The sequence below is a fragment of the Nerophis ophidion genome, linkage group LG29 (genome assembly GCF_033978795.1).
Source record: "Nerophis ophidion isolate RoL-2023_Sa linkage group LG29, RoL_Noph_v1.0, whole genome shotgun sequence".
Lineage (NCBI taxonomy): Eukaryota > Metazoa > Chordata > Actinopteri > Syngnathiformes > Syngnathidae > Nerophis > Nerophis ophidion.
The window spans coordinates 27,557,768-27,582,492 of NC_084639.1; the positions used below are offsets into that span (position 1 = coordinate 27,557,768).

Consider the following 24,725-nt stretch of genomic DNA (forward strand, 5'->3'; position numbering starts at 1 on the left):
AAATGCAAAATACAACAAAAAGCGCTCCAACTGAGGCAATGCTAAGAAGCTAATCTTACCTGACAAAAAGGTTTACAAACAAATAAAGTCCCGTGGATCAAAAGGGTACGAAAACGTGGCAATGACTGTGGACATGGAACGCTGGCGGTACGCACAAAAGATACGAAACACTCTGGCACAGGACATGAGGAGGGCGAGACATTTATACACATGAGGGAGGGTGACACAGGTGGGCACAATCAGGCAATCAGGAAGGACGTCAGACCAGTGAAACAGGAGGAAAAGCAAGTGATCTGAACCGAGAGGCAGAGTCAGCATTTCAAAATAAAACAGGAAATGAAAAAACATGAAACCAGACGAAACCCAGACAAGACTTCACCCAGGTGTGACAAGTTCACTCTCTACGACAGTGGTTCTCAAACTTTTTTCGGTGATGTACCCCCTGTGAACATTTTTTTTTAATTCAAGTACCCCCTAATCAGATCAAAGCAATTTTTTTGTTGAAAAAAAGAGATAAAGAGGTAAAATACAGCACTATGTCATCAGTTTCTGATTTATTAAATTGTATAACAGTGCAAAATATTGCTAATTTGTAGTGGTCTTTCTTCAACTATTTGGAAAAAAAGGTATAAAAATTACTAAAAACTAAAAATAAATAAATGATTCAATGATAAATGCAGATTTCTCCACATAGAAGTAATCATCAAGTTAAAGTGTCCTCTTTGGGGATTGTAATAGAGATCCATCTGGATTCATCAACTTACTTCTAAACATTTCTTCACAAAAAAATAAATCTTTAACATCAATATTTATGGAACATGTCCATAGAAAATCTAGCTGTCAACACTGAATATTGCATTGTTGTATTTCTTTTCACACTTTATGAACTTACATTCATATTTTGTTGAAGTATTCAATAAATATATTTATAGAGGATTTTTGAAATGTTGCTATTTTAAAATATTTTAAAAAAATCTCACGTACCCCTTGGCATACCTTCAAATACCCCCATGGGTGCGCGTACCCCCATTTGAGAACCACTGCCCTACGACCTCTAGGAGCTGGCCAAGGTCTTGCTAAACAGTACAGGCTCGTATCATCAGCAAAGACCATAGAGTTGAGTTTTTTAAAGACTTTACAGATATCATTAATATACAATAAAAAACAATTTTTGGTCCGAGAACAGAACTTTGGGGTACTCCGTGTGTTACAATCTCTTTATCTGATTCTACATTGTTCATATGCACACACTGTTCTCTTTTCAAGCAATCATGAGCAAGACCCCTGACTCCATACCTTGTTGGAACTCACATGACACACTCTTCAAGCAGACATCCACGCAAATGATCCGGTGTAACTGCCAGAGCCAAAATACTTGTCCTATTATTAATCTTTTATGCACAATACTTTGGTTCAGAAAATGTAGACTTTGATTGCACAATATCCTTGAAATTGCCACAAATTCTCCAGGACTGAGGCCGACCGGAGTTGAAACCATTTACAGCATCATGACATCATGTGGGTCAGTTTGCATTCACATTAGTCATCACATTTGTTTTCTGCAATGTAAACGGGCACATAACAAGTTTGGATTGGACAAAAAAAGTTCCGGATTGGCGATCCGACCCTGCAGTGTGAACGAAGGTGGCCTTGGAGCGAGGGAGGACAGTAACCTTGTGCTGCTTCTGACCTTCACAGGACTACAGAGTCAACATCTTCCTGCGACAGCGCTGGAACGACCCCAGGCTCAAGCTGCCCACGGACTTCAAGTCCGACTCGCTCACCGTCGACCCCAAGATGTTCGGCTGCCTCTGGAAGCCCGACCTGTTCTTCGCCAACGAGAAGAGCGCAAATTTCCACGACGTCACGCAGGAGAACATCCTCCTCTTCATCTTCCGGAACGGCGACGTGCTCATCAGTATGAGGTGCGCACATTTCAACGACACTAGCTAGGAAAGTGTGAACATGCTTAAAGGGGAACTGCAATTTTTTTTTTTTTCAGTCATCAATCAATCAATGAATCAATCAAAGTTTACTTATATAGCCCTAAATCACGAGTGTCTCAAAGGGCTGCACAAGCCACAACGACATCCTGGGCTCAGATCCCACATCAGGGCAAGAAAAAACTCAAACCCAATCGGATGATAATGAGAAACCTTGAGACAATCCTTTCATGAGACAGGCACATATGTTTTTATTTGTTTAATGCATTCTAACCCATAAATTAAAGCGAGCAAAAGTCAGCTATCAATGGAGCCAATAGGGGGCGCTCTAATCCGCCTATAAAGGCCTTCAAAAAACATCCAAAAGCCTCCATCATCGTTTTATATACATGCTGTAATGTAGTAACATTCATAATATAATGTAATATTTACATATTTTGTTCACAACATTCGTATTTTTCTTTCAACAGCAAACACTAAACATTATGGCTCGGCAATATGGACCATAACTGATATTCCGGTATGTTTAGGTTGTATCGCGGTATGCAATATATATGTATTGTAAACAAACTGTTTTAGTTTAAACTCAACACCACAGTACAGTTACTACCATGACTTTAAAAAAGTAATTGATTCAAAATATTATTTAACCAAAAAAGGTATTTAATTACTAATGTATTACTTTTTAAAGCATGTAATTAATTACAAAGGAAAGTAATTAATGTGTTACTTTAGCCTGTTTGTGTAATGTTTAAAAGGCCATGTCTGTTGCCAAGCGACATGTTTTACTGTATTTGTTAGCTTTACATACAGATTTTGGAGCAACATAATTTTTCATGGACGCCCCTGCTTATTTCAGCAAAACAATGCCAAGTCACATTCTGCATGTGTTACAACAGCGCGGCTTCAAAGTAAAAGAGTGCGGGTACTAGACTGGCCTGCCTGTAGTCCAGACCTGTCTCCCATTAAAAATGTGTGGTGCAATATGAAGCCTAAAATACCACAAGGGAGACCCCCGGACTGTTGATCAACTTAAGCTGTGCATCAAGCAAGAATGGGAAATAATTCCACCTGAAAAACTTCAAAAATGTGTCTCCTCAGTTCCCCAAGCAAAAGTGTTGTTAAAAGGAAAGGCCATGTAACACGCTGGTAAAAATGCCCCTGTGACAACTTTTTGCTAAGTTATGATTATTTGCAAAAATAAATGAAGTTACTCAGTGTGAAGATGAAATATCTTGTCTTTGCAGTCTATTCAATTGAATATTAGTTGAAAAGTATTTGTTGTATTCTCTTTTTATTTACCATTTACACAACGTGACCACTTCACTGCTTTTGGGGTTTGTAAATTAGACCCTCTGCAGGTGTACCTAATGAAGTGTCCAGTGACTTTACTGTACTGCACTGGAGCGCTAAAAGTACCAGCAACATCCGAAAGTACCGGCAACCGGGTAGTGAGGTCATTTCCCAGAAGTGTGCAGAGAGACATTGTGATGATGTGTGAGTGTATTCTCCTATTTGTGTTTCTCTGCTGCAGACGTAGAATATGCTCCCTATTATTCTTTCACAAATGAGTCCCTGTGCAGGCGGAAATGAGATGATAATAAAATCCGCCCTTTAATATAGCGCTGATGTCTTCCCCTCCCAGGTTGTCCGTCACCCTGTCTTGTCCTCTGGACCTGACATTGTTCCCCATGGACACCCAGAGGTGCAAAATGCAACTTGAAAGCTGTGAGTCTGTGTGAATATTTAAAAGTTGCTTGGGTATCTGTGTTTGTAAGACAATGCTGTGTCCTGCAGTCGGCTACACCACGGACGACCTGCAGTTCATGTGGCAAACAGGAGACCCCGTACAGATGGACGCCATCGCTCTACCCCAGTTTGACATCAGACAAGAAGACATCGACTACGGCAACTGCACCAAATTCTACTCTGGAACTGGTAGGGCTGGGCGATATGGCCTTTTATTAACATCTGGATTGTTTTAGGCCATGTCACGATACACAACATATATATCTGGATATTTGGCCTAAGCCTTGAATGAACATTTGATGCATATAATCACAGCAGTATGATGATTCTATGTGTCTACATTCAAACTTCCTTCTTCATATTGTATTCATATATGCTACCGTGTTTTCCGCACTATAAGGCGCACCGCATTATAAGGCGCATCTTCAATGAAAGGCCTATTTTAAAACTGGGTTCATATATAAGGCGCATAGAATTGACGCTACTGTAGGAGCTGGGGTTACGTTATGCATCCTTTAGATCAGGGGTCGGGAACCTTTTGGGCTGAGAGAGCCAAGAAGCCAAATGTTTTAAAATATATTTCCGTAAGAGCCATATAATATATTTTTTAACACTAAGTAAGACCAATATTTCTAGATTATAATAGGTCTCTTATTCTTTGTAATAACATTGTTATTCTGAAGCTAACTGTGGAGGGGGCGTGGCCTGCGGGCCTGCAGCAAAGCAGGGTGTGCCAGGACCGGCCTCAAAATCAGCGACAGGTGCGCAGAAGGCCCACCTGGGCCCTGTTATCTAATCACCTGTCACTCTGTTATAAGCAGCAGCCAGGAGGAGAGACCAGGTTGGGGCTGGAGCCAGAGCAAGAACGCAAGAGAAAAATACAATTGCTGGAAAGCAACTGAGAGATTTATTGAAAAATAAAACAATATTGTAACCCTGAAACAGGCTCGCATGTCCGTGCTTGGTGGCCTGAAGAACCCTCAGGAGGGCTAAAAGATAATAAATAAATAACTTCTTACCCTTGATGCAAATTCTTGAACATAAAAAAGCATGAGAATGTATAATATTTTGAACGTTATTTTTACCACTGTGATTACAAGTGGAATTAGTCATTACTTATCGTTTCAAGCAATGTCAGCTCAGATTTATCCGAGAGCCGGATGCAGTCATCAAAAGAGCCACATCTGGCTCACGAGCCATAAGTTCCCTACCCCTGCTTTAAATGGAGCTGCGCTAAAGGGAATGTCAATAAAACAGTCAGATAGGTCAGTCAAACTTTATTAATAGATTACAAACCAGCGTTCTGACAACTCTGTTCACTCCCAAAATGAATAAACAGCTCTTTTATTATTTTCCCAGATTCAATAAACAGGTAAAAATCAGTCTGATACTGTTACGGTAAATCAAAGGTTAGTGCAATCACAATATAGTAACACTGGAAATAGTGCAAAGTAATAATATATCAAAAAGACAACGTTGCTCAAAGGATAATGTCACACAACACAACACACAAAATAAACATGTAAAGCTCGATCCATTAAGTTATTCCTCATCCAACAATCCCTCAAATTCTTCTTCTTCAGTGTTGGAATCAAACAGTTGGGGGAATACGGCATCCAACATGCCCGGCTCCGTCTCGTCCAAGTCGTCATTAAAGGAGTCAGTGTCGCTGCTGTTAATGTTCAATTCTCTCGCTGCTGCTCTATTCCCGTCTTCTACTGTGTGACTGATCATCTTGACTTTAAACTCTGCGTCGTAAGCGTGTCTCTTAATAGGAGACATTTTGGGGGGCAAACATAAACACACAGAAAAGGCACGCCTACCGCAGTCATATATCCCAGCATGCACCACGCGCTTCTTCTCCTACGAGGGAACAGGAAGTTGGCGGCTGCTTACCGTAGAAAAAGAAGCACGCTTTTTCTTCTACGGGGGAAAATAAGGTAGACGGCTGATTACCGTAGTTGCGAGACATCTTATGGCACGTTTAATTCGAACACTGAAGAAGAATTTGAGGGATTCGTGGATGAGAAATAACTTAATAAAGTGAGCTTTACATGTTTATTGTGTTGTGTGACATTATCCTTTGAGACGTGGTTAATGGAGTCAGTGTCGCCGCTGTTGTCAATCAATCAATCAATGTTTACTTATATAGCCCTAAATCACTAGTGTCTCAAAGGGCTGCACAAACCACCACGACATCCTCGGTAGGCCCACATAAGGGCAAGGAAAACTCACACCCAGTGGGACATCGGTGACAATAATGACCTAGTGGGACGTCGGTGACAATGACTATGAGAACCTTAGAGAGGAGGAAAGCAATGGATGTCGAGCGGGTCTAACATGATACTGTGAAAGTTCAATCCACAATGGATCCAATCCAACACAGTCGCAAGAGTCCAGTCCAAAGCGGGTCCAACTCAGCAGAGAGAGTCCCGTTCACAGCGGAGCCACCAGGAAACCATCCCAAGCGGAGGCGGATCAGCAGCGCAGAGATGTCCCCAGCCGATACACAGGCAAGCAGTACATGGCCACCGGATCGGACCGGACCCCCTCCACAGGGGAGAGTGGGACATAGAAGAAAAAGAAAAGAAACAGCAGATCAACTGGTCTAAAAAGGGAGTCTATTTAAAGGCTACAGTATACAAATGAGTTTTAAGGTGAGACTTAAATGCTTCTACTGAGGTAGCATCTCGAACTGTTACCGGGAGGGCATTCCAGAGTACTGGAGCCCGAACGGAAAACGCTCTATAGCCCGCAGACTTTTTTTGGGCTTTGGGAATCACTAACAAGCCGGAGTCCTTTGAACGCAGATTTCTTGCCGGGACATATGGTACAATACAATCGGCAAGATAGGATGGAGCTAGACCGTGTAGTATTTTATACGTAAGTAGTAAAACCTTAAAGTCACATCTTAAGTGCACAGGAAGCCAGTGCAGGTGAGCCAGTACAGGCGTAATGTGATCAAACTTTCTTGTTCTTGTCAAAAGTCTAGCAGCCGCATTTTGTACCAACTGTAATCTTTTAATGCTAGACATGGGGAGACCCCAAAATAATACGTTACAGTAGTCGAGGCGAGACGTAACAAACGCATGGATAATGATCTCAGCGTCTTTAGTGGACAGAATGGAGCGAATTTTAGCGATATTACGGAGATGAAAGAAGGCCGTTTTAGTAACGCTTTTAATGTGTGCCTCAAAGGAGAGAGTTGGGTCGAAGATAATACCCAGATTCTTTACCGTGTCGCCTTGTTTAATTGTTTGGTTGTCAAATGTTAGAGTTGTATTATTAAATAGAGTTCGGTGTCTAGCAGGACCGATAATCAGCATTTCCGTTTTTTTGGCGTTGAGTTGCAAAAAGTTAGCGGACATCCATTGTTTAATTTCATTAAGACACGCCTCCAGCTGACTACAATCCGGCGTGTTGGTCAGCTTTAGGGGCATGTAGAGTTGGGTGTCATCAGCATAACAGTGAAAGCTAACACCGTATTTGCGTATGATGTCACCTAGCGGCAGCATGTAGATGCTGAAGAGTGCAGGGCCAAGGACCGAACCCTGGGGAACTCCACACGTTACCTTAACGTAGTCCGAGGTCACATTGTTATGGGAGACACACTGCATCCTATCAGTAAGATAAGAGTTAAACCAAGACAGGGCTAAGTCTGACATACCGATTCGTGTTTTGATACGTTCTAATAAAATATTATGATCGACGGTATCGAAAGCAGCGCTAAGATCGAGGAGCAGCAACATAGATGACGCATCAGAATCCATCGTTAGCAATAGATCATTAGTCATTTTTGCGAGGGCTGTCTCCGTCGAGTGATTTGCCCTGAAACCGGATTGAAAGGTTTCACATAGATTGTTAGACGCTAAGTGTTCATTTAACTGCTCCGCAACAATTTTTTCGAGGATTTTTGAAATAAAGGGAAGGTGAGACACCGGTCGGTAGTTTACCATGAGGTCAGGATCGAGGTTAGGTCTTTTAAGAAGAGGATGAATAACCGCTTTTTTGAATGCTAGGGGAACAGTGCCCGAGGAAAGTGATAAGTTTATAATATTTAGCACTGATGGACCTAATAATACAAAGAGCTCCTTGATCAGTTTCCCAGGAAGAGGGTCAAGTAAACATGTTGTTTGTTTTATTCCATTTACACGTTGTAACAATTCCTCTAATGTTATTTCCTCAAAACGAGAGAAACTATTTTGGAGGGCAGTATCCGCCGTATATACAATCGTGTCAGTGTTAATAGAACCCCGTTGTAGCTGGGACGCATTGTCTTTAATCTCCTTTCTAATGACTTCAATTTTCTTACTAAAGAATTGCATAAAGTCATCAGCTGAGTGGGTGGAGCTACTGGAAGGAGTCCCTTGTTGGGTTAGCGATGCTACCGTACTAAACAAAAATTTAGGATCGTTTTTATTACGGTGGATGAGATTTGAGTAATAATTAGCTTTAGCTAAGGTAAGCATGCGTTTATAAGTTATTAAACCATCACTAAATGCTTGATGGTGCACCTCAAGTTTAGTCGTGCGCCATTTGCGTTCCAGCTTTCTGCATAATAATTTCTGAGCTCTAGTTTCTTCTGTAAACCACGGGGTGCGCTTTTTTGGAGCCTTTTTTAACTTTAGCGGTGCTATGTTATCAATGGTTTCGCGCAGGGCGTCGTTAAAGTTGTTAGTGAGGTTATCAATAGAGCCCACATACTTTGGGAATGGTGCCATTACCGAGGGCAGTAGGTCAGCAAGAGTTGTCGTTGTGGCCGTATTAATGTTGCGGCTGCTATAGCAGTTATTATTATTATTAGTTTGACGAACATGCGTCTGAACCTCGAATTTTATAAGGTAATGATCGGACAATACTTTAGTATACGGGAGTATCGTAACTTTGGAAGCGGTGATACCCCTGACAAGCACTAGGTCTATCGTATTACCGTTGCGATGCGTGGGTTCATTTATTATTTGTGTGAGACCACAGCTATCAATTATACTCTGGAGCGCTACGCACGGTGGGTCCGATGGGGTATTCATGTGGATATTAAAGTCCCCCATTATGATTATATTATCGGCGTGTGTCACTAGATCAGCAACGAACTCTGAGAATTCATTGATAAAGTCCGAACAGGGCCCTGGGGGGCGGTAGATAACAGCCAGGTGTAGAGGCAGCGGTGTGACAGACCTCATAGTAAGCACCTCAAACGATTTATATTTATTATTTATGTTAGGACTAAGGTTAAAGTTTTCGTTGTATATTAGTGCGACCCCCCCACCCCTTTTAAGCGGACGGGCAATATGCGCATGTGTAAAGTTAGGAGGACATGCCTCATTTAGCGCAAAAAAGTCGTTTGGTTTAAGCCAGGTTTCGCTGAGACCGATGACGTTAAGATTGTTGTCTCTGATGATATCATTAACTAACAACGTTTTGGGAGACAATGATCTTATGTTTAAAAAACCTCTATTATAGGTAGTGGGCTGTTTTAGGGGAATTTTTGATCAAATTATCCGTAGTAGCAATATTAATAATGTTGTGTTTATTATGCCCAGTGCATTCAGTATAATTACGACCATATCTAGGAATTGATACGACAGGAATGTTCCGATTGTTTGATTGTTGCTTTGATAAACTGCACGCATCATGGTTAGCCTCCTCAGTAACGGGGATTTTCCGATTGTTTGTTTGTTGCTTTGATAAACTGCACGCATCATAGTTAGCCACCTCAGTAAAACACATGTCCAACTTGTTGTCTAGCAGTTTAGTGACGATTCCTGCTTTCCTGAAATCATGTCTCTCAATAGGAGCCATTTTGGGGTCTTTAGGTAAACACACAAATGGAAATGAAAACGGCACACCTGGCGCAGTCATATATCCCAGCATGCACCGCGCGCTTCTTCTCCTACGGGGGGAAATGAAGCCGGCGGCTGCTTACCGTGGTTGTGAGACCTGTTGTGGCTCAATATTGGTCCATATATAAGGCGCACAGGATTATAAGGCGCACTATCAGCTTATGAGAAAATTTGAGGTTTTTAGGTGCGCCTTATAGTGCGGAAAATACGGTACTATTAAACTTTCATGCAGAGAGGGAAATCACAACAAAGTCAATTGACCAAATGTGTATTTATTAAACATTTATTAAGCAGTGACACAAACAGAAGGTTCAAGATTGTCAGAGACATTTTAAAACAAGCTATTAGTGCACTTTTGTGCATGATGTCACTAAGATAACATATCGAAACAACACTAAATTAAATTGCACTTTTTGTACAGAATGTCACTACAATAGTTAAAAACCCATAAAGTGCACTTTTGTGCATGATGTCACACAAGATATTTCAAAAACCGTCAAATGAAAATGAGCTGCATAATAGGAAATCAAATCGTGTATGTCCTTTGCTATGTGGTAGGTTCCTGCGGACGTTATCTCCATCTGTTGTTGACTGTTTTTTTTCCATATGGTGTTGATGTGGAAACGGAAGACACCAGCCTCAATTGGGTCAGTGCTGGTTGCTTTGGCATTTTGTGGGTGTGGCACCGGCCGGGGATGTTGACATGCGGAGTTTCAAGCACTCCTTATTCTCTCGCAGGTGACTTTTCAAAAGATGCTACAAATTAGTAGTGCTGCTACATTTCGTAGGAACGCTTTTGCCGCATATTTGACATATGACGGTTGTCTGTTCTACATCTTCCCGCTTGAAGCCAAACCACCACCAGACGATGGACCCCCTGCTTTTTTTCTTGGGAATTAATTCTTCTTCCACCATTTGTTACCAGATTCACACCTTCTCTCTCTCGTATTACCACTCGCACCACCTGCCACTGCTAATGTTACCCATGCCGCTACCTCTCGGCTCGGTGAGGGCGTATGATGTTGCCCACGCGACAGTATATGTAAGAAAGTGCGCTTGTTTTATGTCTTTGAGAAGGAGAGACGAGAAAGAGTGCAAAGAGCCTGAAGTGTAATGCCCGTTGCTAAAGGCAACTGTGTGAGAACTTATACTCCAATATCACCATATAGTCATTTTCTATATCGCACAGAGACAAACCCGCGATATATGGAGTATGTTCGATATATCGCCCAGCCCTATGTTACACTGTCAAAATTCACTGCCAGCCATGTTGTTTTGGAGATGCACCGTTGGCTGTGAGTCAGCCTCTTATCAAGTTGCCATGGCAACACGGTTGGACACAAAGATTGCCTGTGTGCTGGAGCGCTCGGTGCCTGAGCTGCGATACAGGCGGCTCTTATGAGCAGTAAAAACCTCACCAGATATTCCCGGTCATGTATGACTCACACTTTGGACCAACACCCACAAAAACAAACAGAACCCAATACAGGCCAGACGGCGATGCGTAGCCCAGATAGTCTTCCCCAACCTTTTTGTAACCCATGCACTGAAGGTTTATGCAAGCGTGTCTTTTTCCTGTCTGGTCTGCTGCAGAGACTGCTTTTCATTGCCCAAAATCTAGTCTTACACAAATAATTGTACGGGAATGGCAGCAGCTTTTTTATTGTCACTGTGGACATTTCTGGATAGTTCCCTTGAACTCTTTTTGAAAAATGTTGGAACAGGGAACTTGTCCTCCCACACACACACACACACAGAAATGGTTTTGTGCATGAGCATGCCTGGAAGTAAAACTATTTTTAAGTTACTGCTTCTGTAATTTCAGTTGAGTTGGTTTTCCTGTTTTCCCATTGTCCTTAATATTTGCCCTGGGAAGTTTTTTCCAGCGAAAAAAGCATGGTAACGTAGTAGACACTTTGACCCCCAGGTGACTTTTTAGAGCGGGGGTACCCAAAATGTTTTGACTCGGGGGTCGCATTGGGTCAAAAAACATAAAAAAAAAAAAATATATATATATATATATATATATATATATATATATATATATATATATATATATATATATATATATATATATATATATGTATATACATATACATATATATATGTATATATGTATATATATGTATATGTGTGTATATATATATATATATGTATATATATATATATATATATATATATATATATATATATATGTATGTATATGTATATATGTATGTATGTATATGTATATATGTATGTATAAGACTATGTATATATGTATATATATATGTATAAGTATATGTATATATATATATATATGTATGTATAAGTATATATATATATATATATACACATGTATATATATATATATATATATATACACATGTATGTATATATATATATATATATATATATATATATATATATATATATATATATATATATATATATGTAGGGGTTAAAAAAGATAGGCCGGGGACCTATCACCCACACACACAGCCTGGTCCCCAGCCTATCTTTGTTAACCATATATATATATATATATATATATATATATATATATATATATATATCCCTCTAGGGCGGACCAGATGCAATGGAGGGGAAGAAAGAGAAGCCAACTATACTAACCTTGTGGATTGTTATAGTAACAACAGGTCAAGCTTTGTCAGTGTGCCGTGTGTTACCCATATGTTCCTTCATGTCTGTACTTTGTTGTCTGTATGGATGTTAAATGGTCTTGAAATGTATTCATTAAGGTCTGAAAAAAGGGTTAAATTTCACTTGTTGACACCTGCAGAGATCCTGAAATAAAGGTGTTATTTGTTGCTAGTTGGTCTATAACTATATCGTTTTGTTTTGCCTTATTTACGTTAAAACATAATAATATATAATATAATAAATGATAATATATAAAACAAGTATAATATGGATACATTGTTATGCATATGTGTACTTTTAACATTTTTGATGACTAATGATTTATAGTCGCGGAGGAGAGTATGGGTGAAATGTTTCATTCTTCCTCGGTGGGGGCGTAAAAGAAAATCATTAAGATGTAGTAAATGTGGATGTCAATCAATGCACTGATAAAGAAGCCATGAAGAATTCACCATACGGACAAAATAACTACCAATCCTTAAACTCTGTTCTCCCTTCTAGTTATTCAAAGACTGCTTTCATCCCTCTGATTCGATAGGCTACTACACTTGCGTGGAGGTTATCTTCACCCTGAGGCGACAGGTGGGCTTCTACATGATGGGCGTCTACGCGCCCACGCTACTCATCGTGGTCCTCTCCTGGCTCTCCTTCTGGATCAACCCTGACGCCAGCGCTGCCAGGGTCCCTCTGGGTAGGGACTATTTTTTTTTACTCTTTTCCCCTTCATTGCCGTCCAGTGACAACAAGATATGTAAAAATCCTTCCCCGGTATTCACACCAGAACAGTTGAAGTGCGTGTGGGTAATTAGGTGTGAAATCCCAACGGTGCACCAAACCCAAACCACTGGGGAGGATTTGTATGTTTTAGCGGATCACCGATTTTCATGGCCGGCGCGACGCCATCAATCACCTTGACAGCATGAAGGACTTTATCTAGCGAGCATGCGGCTGTGTCCGCCGTGGCCCTGGATGTGATAAATCAATAAATAACAGATGTAATTGACAGATTGGACCCACGGCAAGAGCACCGCAAAGTGTGAAGTCCTTCAAAAACCAAAACCAGGTCAAGCTGAGCGAGGGCAGCTTGTTTGAAGTGTTTGATTCTTACAATGTGTCATCAAATAGAGCACATTATTGTTTGGGTCACTACTGGATGGCTGAACTTTTTTGGGGGGGTGATGAGTCCTTGGGTCGGCTACTTATACCAGAGTTTTTCAACCACTGTGCCGCGGCACACTAGTGTGCCATGAGAGATTATGTAATTTCAACTATTTGGGGTAAAAATATTTTTCGCAAACAAGTAATAATAGTCTGCAAATGATGTGTTGTTGTTGAGTGTCGGTGATGTCTACAGCTCGGCAGAGTAACCGTGTTATACTCTTTTATATCAGTAGGTGGCAGCCAGTAGCTAATTGTCTTGTCGATGTCAGGAACACGTCGCGTGAGACGACAATGGTTTGTCATTAAACCAATATGCAGACGACAGAAGGCGGCAGTGTGCAGGTAAAAAAGTATCTCATGCTTAAACCAAAAATAAACAAAAGGAAAGTGCCCTTAAGAAAAGCTATTAAAGCTTAGGGAAGGCTATGCAGAACAAAACTAAAACTGAACTGGCTACAAAGTAAACAAAAATAGAATGCTGGACGACAGCAAAGACTTAAAGCATGTGGAGCAGACGGCGTCCACAAAGTACATCCGAACACGACAAGACAATCAACATTGTCCCCACAACGAAGGATAGCAACAACTTAAATATTGTAGTTTGCTCAAACAAAGCAGAAGCAGGGAGTAGCGCTCAAATGCAGACATGAAACTGCTACAGGAAAATACCAAGAAAACAGGAAAAGCCACCAAAATGGGAGCGCAAGACAAGAAGTAAAACACTACACAAAGGAAAACAGAAAACAACTTAAAATAAATCAGGGCGTGATGTGACAGCTGGTGACAGTACACCCACTTTGAGACAAGAGCTATAGTGATGCATGCTTGCTTATGCTTTAAAGTCATATCCAACAATTACGACAACGACTTTTTACTGTCAACTGAGTTTAATTTTTAAATTATTTCTGCTAGCGGATATTTTCAATGAAAAAAACGTGCCTTAGTTTAAAAAAGGTTGAAAAACACTGACTTATACAAATATGGTTCGAAACCGGCACAGTAGCTGTGGAATGGAACGACAATCCCTATAAAGAAAAATTGTAACCACAAGATCACCCACAAGATAATTTACTACTGTAGTTTTCCGACCATAGGGCGCAGCGGACCACGAGGCGCACTGCAGATTCACAGATCTATTTAGCTATGTTGTCGGTTTCAAAGGGTCATTTGTGGTCTACATTACATGGAAAGGTGGTCCTGTGGTCAAAATAAAAGTCTTACTTACGTGCCTTCACTTCGACAGCGTTTTCTGCCCATCATCTTGTTGTACTGGTAGTTTTTAGTGCTTCCATAGCGAGTTTACTGTTCTGTCCCCCTGTGATGTATGTCTGCTTTGGAATGGGATTGTGCTGAAACTCTTACTAATAAAATCAACAAATGAAACAAACGAATGACATATGTTGGAACTTTGGTTGTAGGATATACCGATACTAATGAATCATATTCGGTACCGTCTCTAAAAATGGTACCAATTACTTATATATATATATGTATATATATATATATATATATATATATATATATATTTATATATATATATATATATATATATATATATATATATATATATATATATATATATATAATGCGTGGGTTCCCTCCGGGTACTCCGGCTTCCTCCCACCTCCAAAGACATGCACCTGGGGATAGGCCCCTCCCACCTCCAAAGACATGCACCTGGGGATAGGCCCCTCCCACCTCCAAAGACATGCACCTGGGGATAGGCCCCTCCCACCTCCAAAGACATGCACCTGGGGATAGGTTGATAGGCAACACTAAATGGTCCCTAGTGTGTGAATGTGAGTGTGAATTTTGTCTGTCTATTTGTGTTGGCCCTGCGATGAGATGGCGACTTGTCCAGGGTATACGCCGCCTTCCGCTCGATTGTAGCTGAGATAGGCACCAGCGCCCCCCGGGACCCTAAAGGGAATAAGCGGTAGAAAATGGATGGATAGGGATATATTATATATATTATATATATATATAATATACAAACAAGTTTTGGAATTGTTTGCTAGTGTCATTTATTGAACAGGCGTCGTATTGCAGTCCACACGTACCTCCTTATATGGGACTGCCATCTATGGGACCGATGTATCATTACTCAATGTACCAAAATAAAATGACTTCGAGGTCAGTAAGCACAAACAGAATAAATACGTAGAGTTAGTTACAAGGCGCACGGTCGATTTTCGAGAAAATAAAGGATTTTAAGTGCGCCCTATAGTCCGAAAAATAAGCATATTTAACATCTTTGACGTTTCATCTCATATTCCTCAGACAGAAAAGTCAATGTTTTGTCCAGTTGTGTTTCCTTTGTTCCATTTCAGTCACCCTGTGTCACTTATCACACATCTCTGCGTGGTGTTTGTGCACGTAGGGCTGCATGGAATACATTGCCATCCCTGTCCTCTGGTCCTCTGCCTTCATCTCTCCTTCATCCTCCCTCCAGTTGTTTATCACCTCCCGCACGCCATCATCACCTCAACTCCGCACGGGAGGCGTCATCCTCTCACTCCTCTCTAAATGGGACCAGCGCAGGTCAGTCAACACTCAAGTGGGACTATTCTTGTGTATTGCTCTTGACTGTGTGTCCAAATTGTAGTATGTCTTCCTACTGAGGGAATACAGCACGTCCAAATTAGGGGTGTGTTGATCAGATGTTTACGTAGGATATCAGTCCCATGTTTACAATACAATGTAATCTGATTATATTTGAATCAATCAATCAATCAATGTTTACTTATATAGCCCTAAATCACTAGTGTCTCAAATGCTGCACAAACCACCACGACATCCTCGGTAGGCCCACATAAGGGCAAGGAAAACTCACACCCAGTGGGACATCGGTGACAATAATGACCCAGTGGGACGTCGGTGACAATGATGACTATGAGAACCTTAGAGAGGAGGAAAGCAATGGATGTCGAGCGGGTCTAACATGATACTGTGAAAGTTCAATCCACAATGGATACAACACAGTCGCGAGAGTCCAGTCCAAAGAGGATCCAAGACACAGCAGCGAGAGTCCCGTTCACAGCGGAGCCAGCAGGAAACCATCCCAAGCGTAGGCGGACCAGCAGCGCAGAGATGTCCCCAGCCGATACACAGGCGAGCAGTACATGGCCACCAGATCAGACCGGACTCCCTCCACAAAGGAGAGTGGGACATAGAAGAAAAAGAAAAGAAACGGCAGATCAACTGGTCTAAAAAGGGAGTCTATTTAAAGGCTAGAGTATACAAATGAGTTTTAAGGTGAGACTTAAATGCTTCTACTGAGGTGGCATCGCGAACTGTTACCGGGAGGGCATTCCAGAGTACTGGAGCCCGAACGGAAAACGCTCTATAGCCCGCAGACTTTTTTTGGGCTTTGGGAATCACTAATAAGCCGGAGTCCTTTGAACGCAGATTTCTTGCCGGGACATATGGTACAATACAATCGGCAAGATAGGATGGAGCTAGACCGTGTAGTATTTTATACGTAAGTAGTAAAACCTTAAAGTCACATCTTAAGTGCACAGGAAGCCAGTGCAGGTGAGCCAGTATAGGTATATATGTATGTATATATGTATATAAAGGTATATACAGTATAGGTATATATGTATGTATATATGTATATAAAGGTATATACAGTACAGGCGTAATGTGATCAAACTTTCTTGTTCTTGTCAAAAGTCTAGCAGCCGCATTTTGTACCAACTGTAATCTTTTAATGCTAGACATGGGGAGACCCCAAAATAATACGTTACAGTAGTCGAGGCGAGACGTAACAAACGCATGGATAATGATCTCAGCGTCTTTAGTGGACAGAATGGAGCGAATTTTAGCGATGTTACGGAGATGAAAGAAGGCCGTTTTAGTAACGCTTTTAATGTGTGCCTCAAAGGAGAGAGTTGGGTCGAAGATAATACCCAGATTCTTTACCGTGTCGCCTTGTTTAATTGTTTGGTTGTCAAATGTTAGAGTTGTATTATTAAATAGAGTTCGGTGTATAGCAGGACCGATAATCAGCATTTCCGTTTTTTTGGCGTTAAGTTGCAAAAAGTTAGCGGACATCCATTGTTTAATTTCATTAAGACACGCCTCCAGCTGACTACAATCCGGCGTGTTGGTCAGCTTTAGGGGCATGTAGAGTTGGGTGTCATCAGCATAACAGTGAAAGCTAACACCGTATTTGCGTATGATGTCACCTAGCGGCAGCATGTAGATGCTGAAGAGTGCAGGGCCAAGGACCGAACCCTGGGGAACTCCACACGTTACCTTAACGTAGTCCGAGGTCACATTGTTATGGGAGACGCACTGCATCCTATCAGTAAGATAAGAGTTAAACCAAGACAGGGCTAAGTCTGACATACCAATTCGTGTTTTGATACGTTCTAATAAAATATTATGATCGACGGTATCGAAAGCAGCGCTAAGATCGAGGAGCAGCAACATAGATGACGCATCAGAATCCATCGTTAGCAATGGATCATTAGTCATTTTTGCGAGGGCTGTCTCCGTGGAGTGATTTGCCCTGAAACCGGATTGAAAGGTTTCACATAGATTGTTAGACGCTAAGTGTTCATTTAACTGCTCCGCAACAATTTTTTCAAGGATTTTTGAAATAAAGGGAACGTGAGACACCGGTCGGTAATTTACCATGAGGTCAGGATCGAGGTTAGATCTTTTAAGAAGAGGATGAATAACCGCTTTTTTGAATGCTAGGGGAACACTGCCCGAGGAGAGTGATAAGTTTATAATATTTAGCACTGATGGACCTAATAATTCAAAGAGCTCCTTGATCAGTTTCCCAGGAAGAGGGTCAAGTAAACATGTTGTCTGTTTTATTCCATTTACACGTTGTAACAATTCCTCTAATGTTATTTCCTCAAAACGAGAGAAACTATTTTGGAGGGCAGTATCCGCCGTATATACAATCGTGTCATCAACAATGTCCAACATAAGCAGTAAGCATTTATTAGGGGTGTCAATTTTTGTTATATTAAACTGGATTTGTTTTTGTAACAATTCTTAATCAATTAATTAATCAATGTATTTGTTTTAACAAGTACAAATCATGTTGTTGATGTACAGTGGTGATCAAAAGTGTACATACACCTGTAAAGAACATGATGTTGTCGAAGCGTGGACTGTGAGGTTTGTATTCCTGGAAGGCAAAGGAAAGTTGGCGCGGGCAAGACGTGTATGCAAGTACATATTTATTAATAACACCAACAGACTACAAAAAAGGAAGCAAACAATAGGCCCACACAATGGTGGAGAACAAACTTGACTAATGAAAACAAAAGGCTAGCACAAAGGCAATTAACTATGAACACGAAACAAAAACACTTAGTGTGGCATGGCATGAAGCATGAACTATAATAAACAGGAATCTCATGGGTAGCAGAGGTAGTATGGATGGATAGATATATAGGATAATGTCACCAGGACGAACAACAGAAACAGACCGGCTTAAATAGCAGTGACATGATCAGTGAAAACAGGTGCGTGAAACAGGTGCTTGACATGATAAGTGAAAACTAGTGGGTTGCTATGGTGACAAAACAAAAAAAAAGTGCACAAAGAGTCCTAAAACAAAACCGAACATGACAAAAACAAAACATGATCACACAGACATGACAGATGTCATGGCTGTCTTGAGTTTCCAATCATATCTAGAACTCTTATTTTTTTGTGATGTAATGATTGTATATACAAGATATATATACTATATCACCCCCGCCAATGACTCGCTCTCCACCACCCCCCACCCCAACCTTGCCCCCTATTGTAGCCCGGAAGAGTTAGGGCTGCATTGGATTCTGGGTATTTGTTCTGTTGTGTTTATGTTGTGTTACAGTGCGGATTGTTCTCCCAGGCATATTTGTAACAGTGATAAAGTTGTTTATACGGCCACCCTTAGTGTGACCTGTACGGCTGTTGATCAAGTATGTCTTGCAGTCACTTCCGTGGGTCTGCAGAAGCCTTAAACAATATTTGACTGGGCCGGCACACTATTTGTATTGTGGTAAAGCGGACGAGACGGCAGGTTGTAGAGGATGCTGAAGGCAGTGCCATCACGGCACACCCTTAATATTGCTGTCCGGGTGAAAACCGAGAGAATGATTGCCCCGGAAGATTGTCGGGAGGGGCACTGCACTGATATTCGGGTGTTTCCCGGAAAGATCGCGAGAGTTGGCAAGTATGTTGCTAGCGTGGGAAAGCTATTCAAAGAAGGTGAATTCATTAAAAAGTACATTTTGGATTTTTTTTAAGAAATATTTTCTTGCGGCCCAGCCTCGCCCAGTTTCTGCATCCAGTGGCCCCCAGGTAAATTGAGTTTGAGACCCCTGCTATAATGTCTTAACAAAGCTGTATCCGTTCAGAACCCGGCTTCTAAAACTCATCCTCTTTGTGTTAGGGCTCAAAAATATAAGGTCCTGGATAATATTTTTTCCCAAAGTAGTCCTTGATTGCTTGCTCTCAAGTCTACCCGATTAGCATTATTATTGATGGAGAAGGGATCTATGTTTGCTACTTCTACGTCACAGATCACTTGACTGGCTTTGTGACATGTATACTATTTGACCATCTCTATTTATTTGCAAAGTCTTTAAATCAGATAGCGACAATATAGAGGCACCTTGTTTCTCCCTTCTACTGGTGCTGTAAGTAAAAGAAGTCCTGAAATGAACAGGTAGCCAGTGCAAGGACGCAAAATCAGGAATATGTCAATATGACTGAATCTATAAAATCTTGACAAGTGCCGAGCAGCAGCGTTTTGGACTGATTGCTGGCAATCTATTGATTTTTTGTTGATGGGTAAAGAGTGGATTACGGTAGTCAAGACGTGAGGAAATAAGAGCATGAATCAAGAGCATGAATCACGGATTGTAGCTCAAAATAAGATACTCTGAATCTGAGTTTAGAAATGGCTCTGTGGTGGAAAAGCAGGAGTGGGTTACATTTTTGATGTGCTCATTTAAAAATGCATGGATGTGACCCCGCGATTTCTCAGACCTGAGCGCACATTACCACCAAGGGACTCTAAGCAGTTGGCTATTTTTGAAGTTCATTCAGCTGAAGATTATTACTAGTCATCAAGTCTTTTTTAGACAGTTATTCAGCGTATGAATTTCATTTGTCCTATCAGTGCTAAACGAGCAATTTAACAGAAGGTCATCCGCGTACGTGTGACATGAGAGACCCTCAAATTGCCAGTGATTTCCCTGAGTGAAAGCATGTATAAAGTAAAAAGGATAGGCCTCAAAACTAAACCCTGCTGAACCCGCTTGAGAGGGGGACCAATGCTGACTTATGAGGGCCCACAGTCAGAGAAAGATTTAAACTATTCCTGAAATGCTCACCCGGTCCCTCAGATCTCAGATCTGTGCCGAGTTCGTTTGACTTTCCTATTGTCGCGTTTGTAACCGAGTCTAATGACTGCATCACACGAGTCCTATTTAAATGTGCTTAGAGAAGTCAACAGGTGTTGTCAATCTGAAATCTAAGTAAGATGAAATACCTCAAATAAGGGTTACATTTGTTTATTTTCTGTCTGATAAGATAATACTTCTCAATAAGCAGTTTTTATGTTTGAGTGTTTTACGTGTTTTAAGGGTTTTGCTCCTAAATGATCTCAGTAAGATATTACAGTTTGTTGCTGAGATGTGATGACCTATATTGAGTCGAACATGCTTGAAACTAGAATATCAAGTGTTGCAAAGTTGTGTCATCAACACTCACAAGTATAAAAGTATTTTTTTAAAGTAATCATTTATTACTTCAAGCATGAAAAAAAAATCATGATGCGAGGATAAATCTATACGTCAAGAAAACGGCACTAGCATTTACTTAATTTAAGAATATTTTTCAACATATTGAGCAAAAGGTCTGTTTTTTACTACCTAGAAAAGTGCACTTGCTATTAGTGAGAATGTTGATTGATTGATACTTTTATTAGTAGATTGCACAGTACAGTACATATTCCGTACAATTGACCACTAAATGGTAACACCCCAATAAGTTTTTCAACTTGTTTAAGTCGGGGTCCACGTTAATCAATTCATGGTACAAATATATACTATCAACATAATACAGTCATCACACAAGTTAATCATCATAGTATGTACATTGAATTATTGACATTATTTACAATCCGGGGGGTGGGATGAGGAGCTTTGGTTGATATCAGAACTTCAGTCATCAACAATTGCATCACCAGAGAAATGTGGACATTGAAACAGTGTAGGTCTTATTTAGTAGGATATGTACAGCCAGCAGAGAACATAGTGAGTTCACATAGCATAAGAACAAGTATATACATTAGAAGTACATTTGAGTTGTTTATAATCCGGGGAGATGGGATGTGAATGGAGGAGGGTATTAATAAAGGGTTGAAGTTGCCTGGAGGTGTTGTTTTAGAGCGCTTTTGAAGGAATATAGAGATGCACTTACTTTTATACCTGTTGGGAGTGCATTCCACATTGATGTGGCATAGAAAGAGAATGAGTTAAGACCTTTGTTAGATCGGAATCTGGGTTTAATGTGGTTTGTGGAGCTCCCCCTGGTGTTGTGGTTATGGCGGTCATTTACGTTAAGGAAGTAGTTTGACATGTACTTCGGTATCAAGGAGGTGTAGCGGATTTTATAGACTAGGCTCAGTGCAAGTTGTTTTACTCTGTCCTCCACTCTGAGCCAGCCCACTTTGGAGAAGTGGGTTGGATTGAGGTGTGATCTGGGGTGGAATGTAGTTATTTTAGGGTAGTTTTGGATTCATTTTTGGAAAGTCTTGACAAGCCAAATTTTCTTGTTCTATTGGCAGATAATGTTGCTGAGTTCAAATAAAATACCCCTAATTTTTGTTTTGTTTTTCTTGTTTTTGAACACTGACTTTTTGCAGTGTACTCACATGAAGTTAAGAGTCCATGCCATGAAGCTCATTTGATTTGATAGTAACTTTTCTACATCACCAAAACCGATAATGTATGTTGCAGTATGTATACTTTTGATTCAGCGGATTTGGTCACATTTTCAGTGAATTTATTTTATGAGCGACAATTATGTGCTCCAATCACTCTATCACAACAAAATAGGAGTTGTAGAAGTGTATGTAAACTTTTGACCACGACCGTACATTGCAAATATCGACATGTCGAACCACGTTCCACTCTCTAGAACACCTGTGCTATGTTGACACAAAGCATAATACCAGGGAGTCTTCCATCCAGGTAGTAATCAGGCCAGTCTGGTCGGGTTTGATTAGAACTCCTGGAACCTTAACAAAGCCGGCTTAATGAGATGCATGGCGGGGGCTGAGATCCACCAGTCTCGGCGATGTATTCATCAAGTCGCAGAAGGAACATTCCGTTAATGGAAGGGGAGTGACGCTGGTTAATGGGGGTTAAAATTCCTTCCTAAGTGCCGCAGTAATCGTTTCTGCTCTTGCCTGAGCTGCCACAGTGAAAGAGGGGAACTGTAACCTGTAATTTGGACACACATTCGTAAAAAAGGCTTTTATTTGTTGCTACAGGTCATTAAGGCTATCACAGGTATTCTACTGAAGGAACAATCACTTGTCGTAACTGCAGCAGATACGGGAGCTTTTGGGTTTTTGGTATTTATAGTACTGAGGTGTGACAACCTGTCAAGACCAAAACACTTTTGGTGATTCATTCTAACGGGAAGGAGGCCATAGAAACTGTCGGAACAAGGCCGTTTCTAAACCTACCAAGAAGGTGGACAAATTATTCAAAGTAAAAAAAAAAAAGTGAATAAAAGATGCTGCCTCAACATTCTCAACGGTTTGATTAGTGCTCATAGCTGCCCAGAATCTGACCTTGTTAGTTTAGTTTATTATTATTTTCGGTTAGTGGTCAACAAAATAAACAGTTTTACATAAACAAGCAGTTGTACATTCATAAATTGAAAATGTTGCAGAGCGAAAGGGTTTAGGCTGATGTTGAAGACTTATTGCGCTTAACCCTCTAAACAATGTTAAATATTTATATATATATATATATATATATATATATATATATATATATATAATAGTATTTATTATAATATATATGTATATATATTATAATATATATACATATATTATACACAATATTAGACACGATATATATATAATATATTATATCTTCGACCCAACTCTCTCCTTTGAGGCACACATTAAAAGCGTTACTAAAACGGCCTTCTTTCATCTCCGTAATATCGCTAAAATTCGCTCCATTCTGTCCACTAAAGACGCTGAGATCATTATCCATGCGTTTGTTACGTCTCGTCTCGACTACTGTAACGTATTATTTTCGGGTCTCCCCATGTCTAGCATTAAAATATTACAGTTGGTACAAAATGCGGCTGCTAGACTTTTGACAACAACAAGAAAGTTTGATCACATTATGCCTGTACTGTATATACCTTTATATACATATATACATACATATATACCTATGCTGTATATACCTTTATATACATATATACATACATATATACCTATACTGTATATACCTTTATATACATATATACATACATATATACCTATACTGTATATACCTTTATATACATATATACATACATATATACCTATACTGTATATACCTTTATATACATATATACATACATATATACCTATACTGTATGTACCTTTATATACATATATACATACATATATACCTATACTGTATATACCTTTATATACATATATACATACATATATATACCTATACTGTATATACCTTTATATACATATATACATACATATATACCCATACTGTATATACCTTTATATAGATATATACATACATATATACCCATACTGTATATACCTTTATATAGATATATACATACATATATACCTATACTGTATATACCTTTATATACATATATACCTATACTGTATATACCTTTATATACATATATACATACATATATACCTATACTGTATATACCTTTATATACATATATACATACATATATACCCATACTGTATACACCTTTATATAGATATATACATACATATATACCTATACTGTATGTACCTTTATATACATATATACATACATATATACCTATACTGTATATACCTTCATATACATATATACATACATATATACCTATACTGTATATACCTTTATATACATATATACATACATATATACCTATACTGCATATACATTTATATACATATATACATACATATATACCTATACTGTATATACCTTTATATACATATATACATACATATATACCTATACTGTATATACTTTTATATACATATATACATACATATATACCCATACTGTATATACCTTTATATAGATATATGCATACATATATACCTATACTGTATATACCTTTATATACATATATACCTATACTGTATATACCTTTATATACA

General features: G+C 39.8%; 1 protein-coding gene across 3 annotated transcripts in view; it reads left to right on the forward strand.

Annotated features, from left to right (window-relative positions):
- The window catches only part of glrbb (glycine receptor, beta b), a 76,855-nt gene that overhangs the window by 44,518 nt on the left and 7,612 nt on the right, over positions 1–24,725 (forward strand). Inside the window, exons 5-9 of one of the 3 annotated variants that reach the window (XM_061891825.1) lie at positions 1,699–1,925; positions 3,589–3,671; positions 3,741–3,881; positions 12,714–12,866; positions 15,717–15,877. In XM_061891825.1, the coding sequence (XP_061747809.1) occupies positions 1,699–1,925; positions 3,589–3,671; positions 3,741–3,881; positions 12,714–12,866; positions 15,717–15,862 (750 nt within the window). In that variant the 3' untranslated portion in view covers positions 15,863–15,877. The remainder of the gene's footprint in view (positions 1–1,698; positions 1,926–3,588; positions 3,672–3,740; positions 3,882–12,713; positions 12,867–15,716; positions 15,878–24,725) is intronic. The other 2 variants (XM_061891826.1, XM_061891824.1) reach the window with 2 other exon arrangements.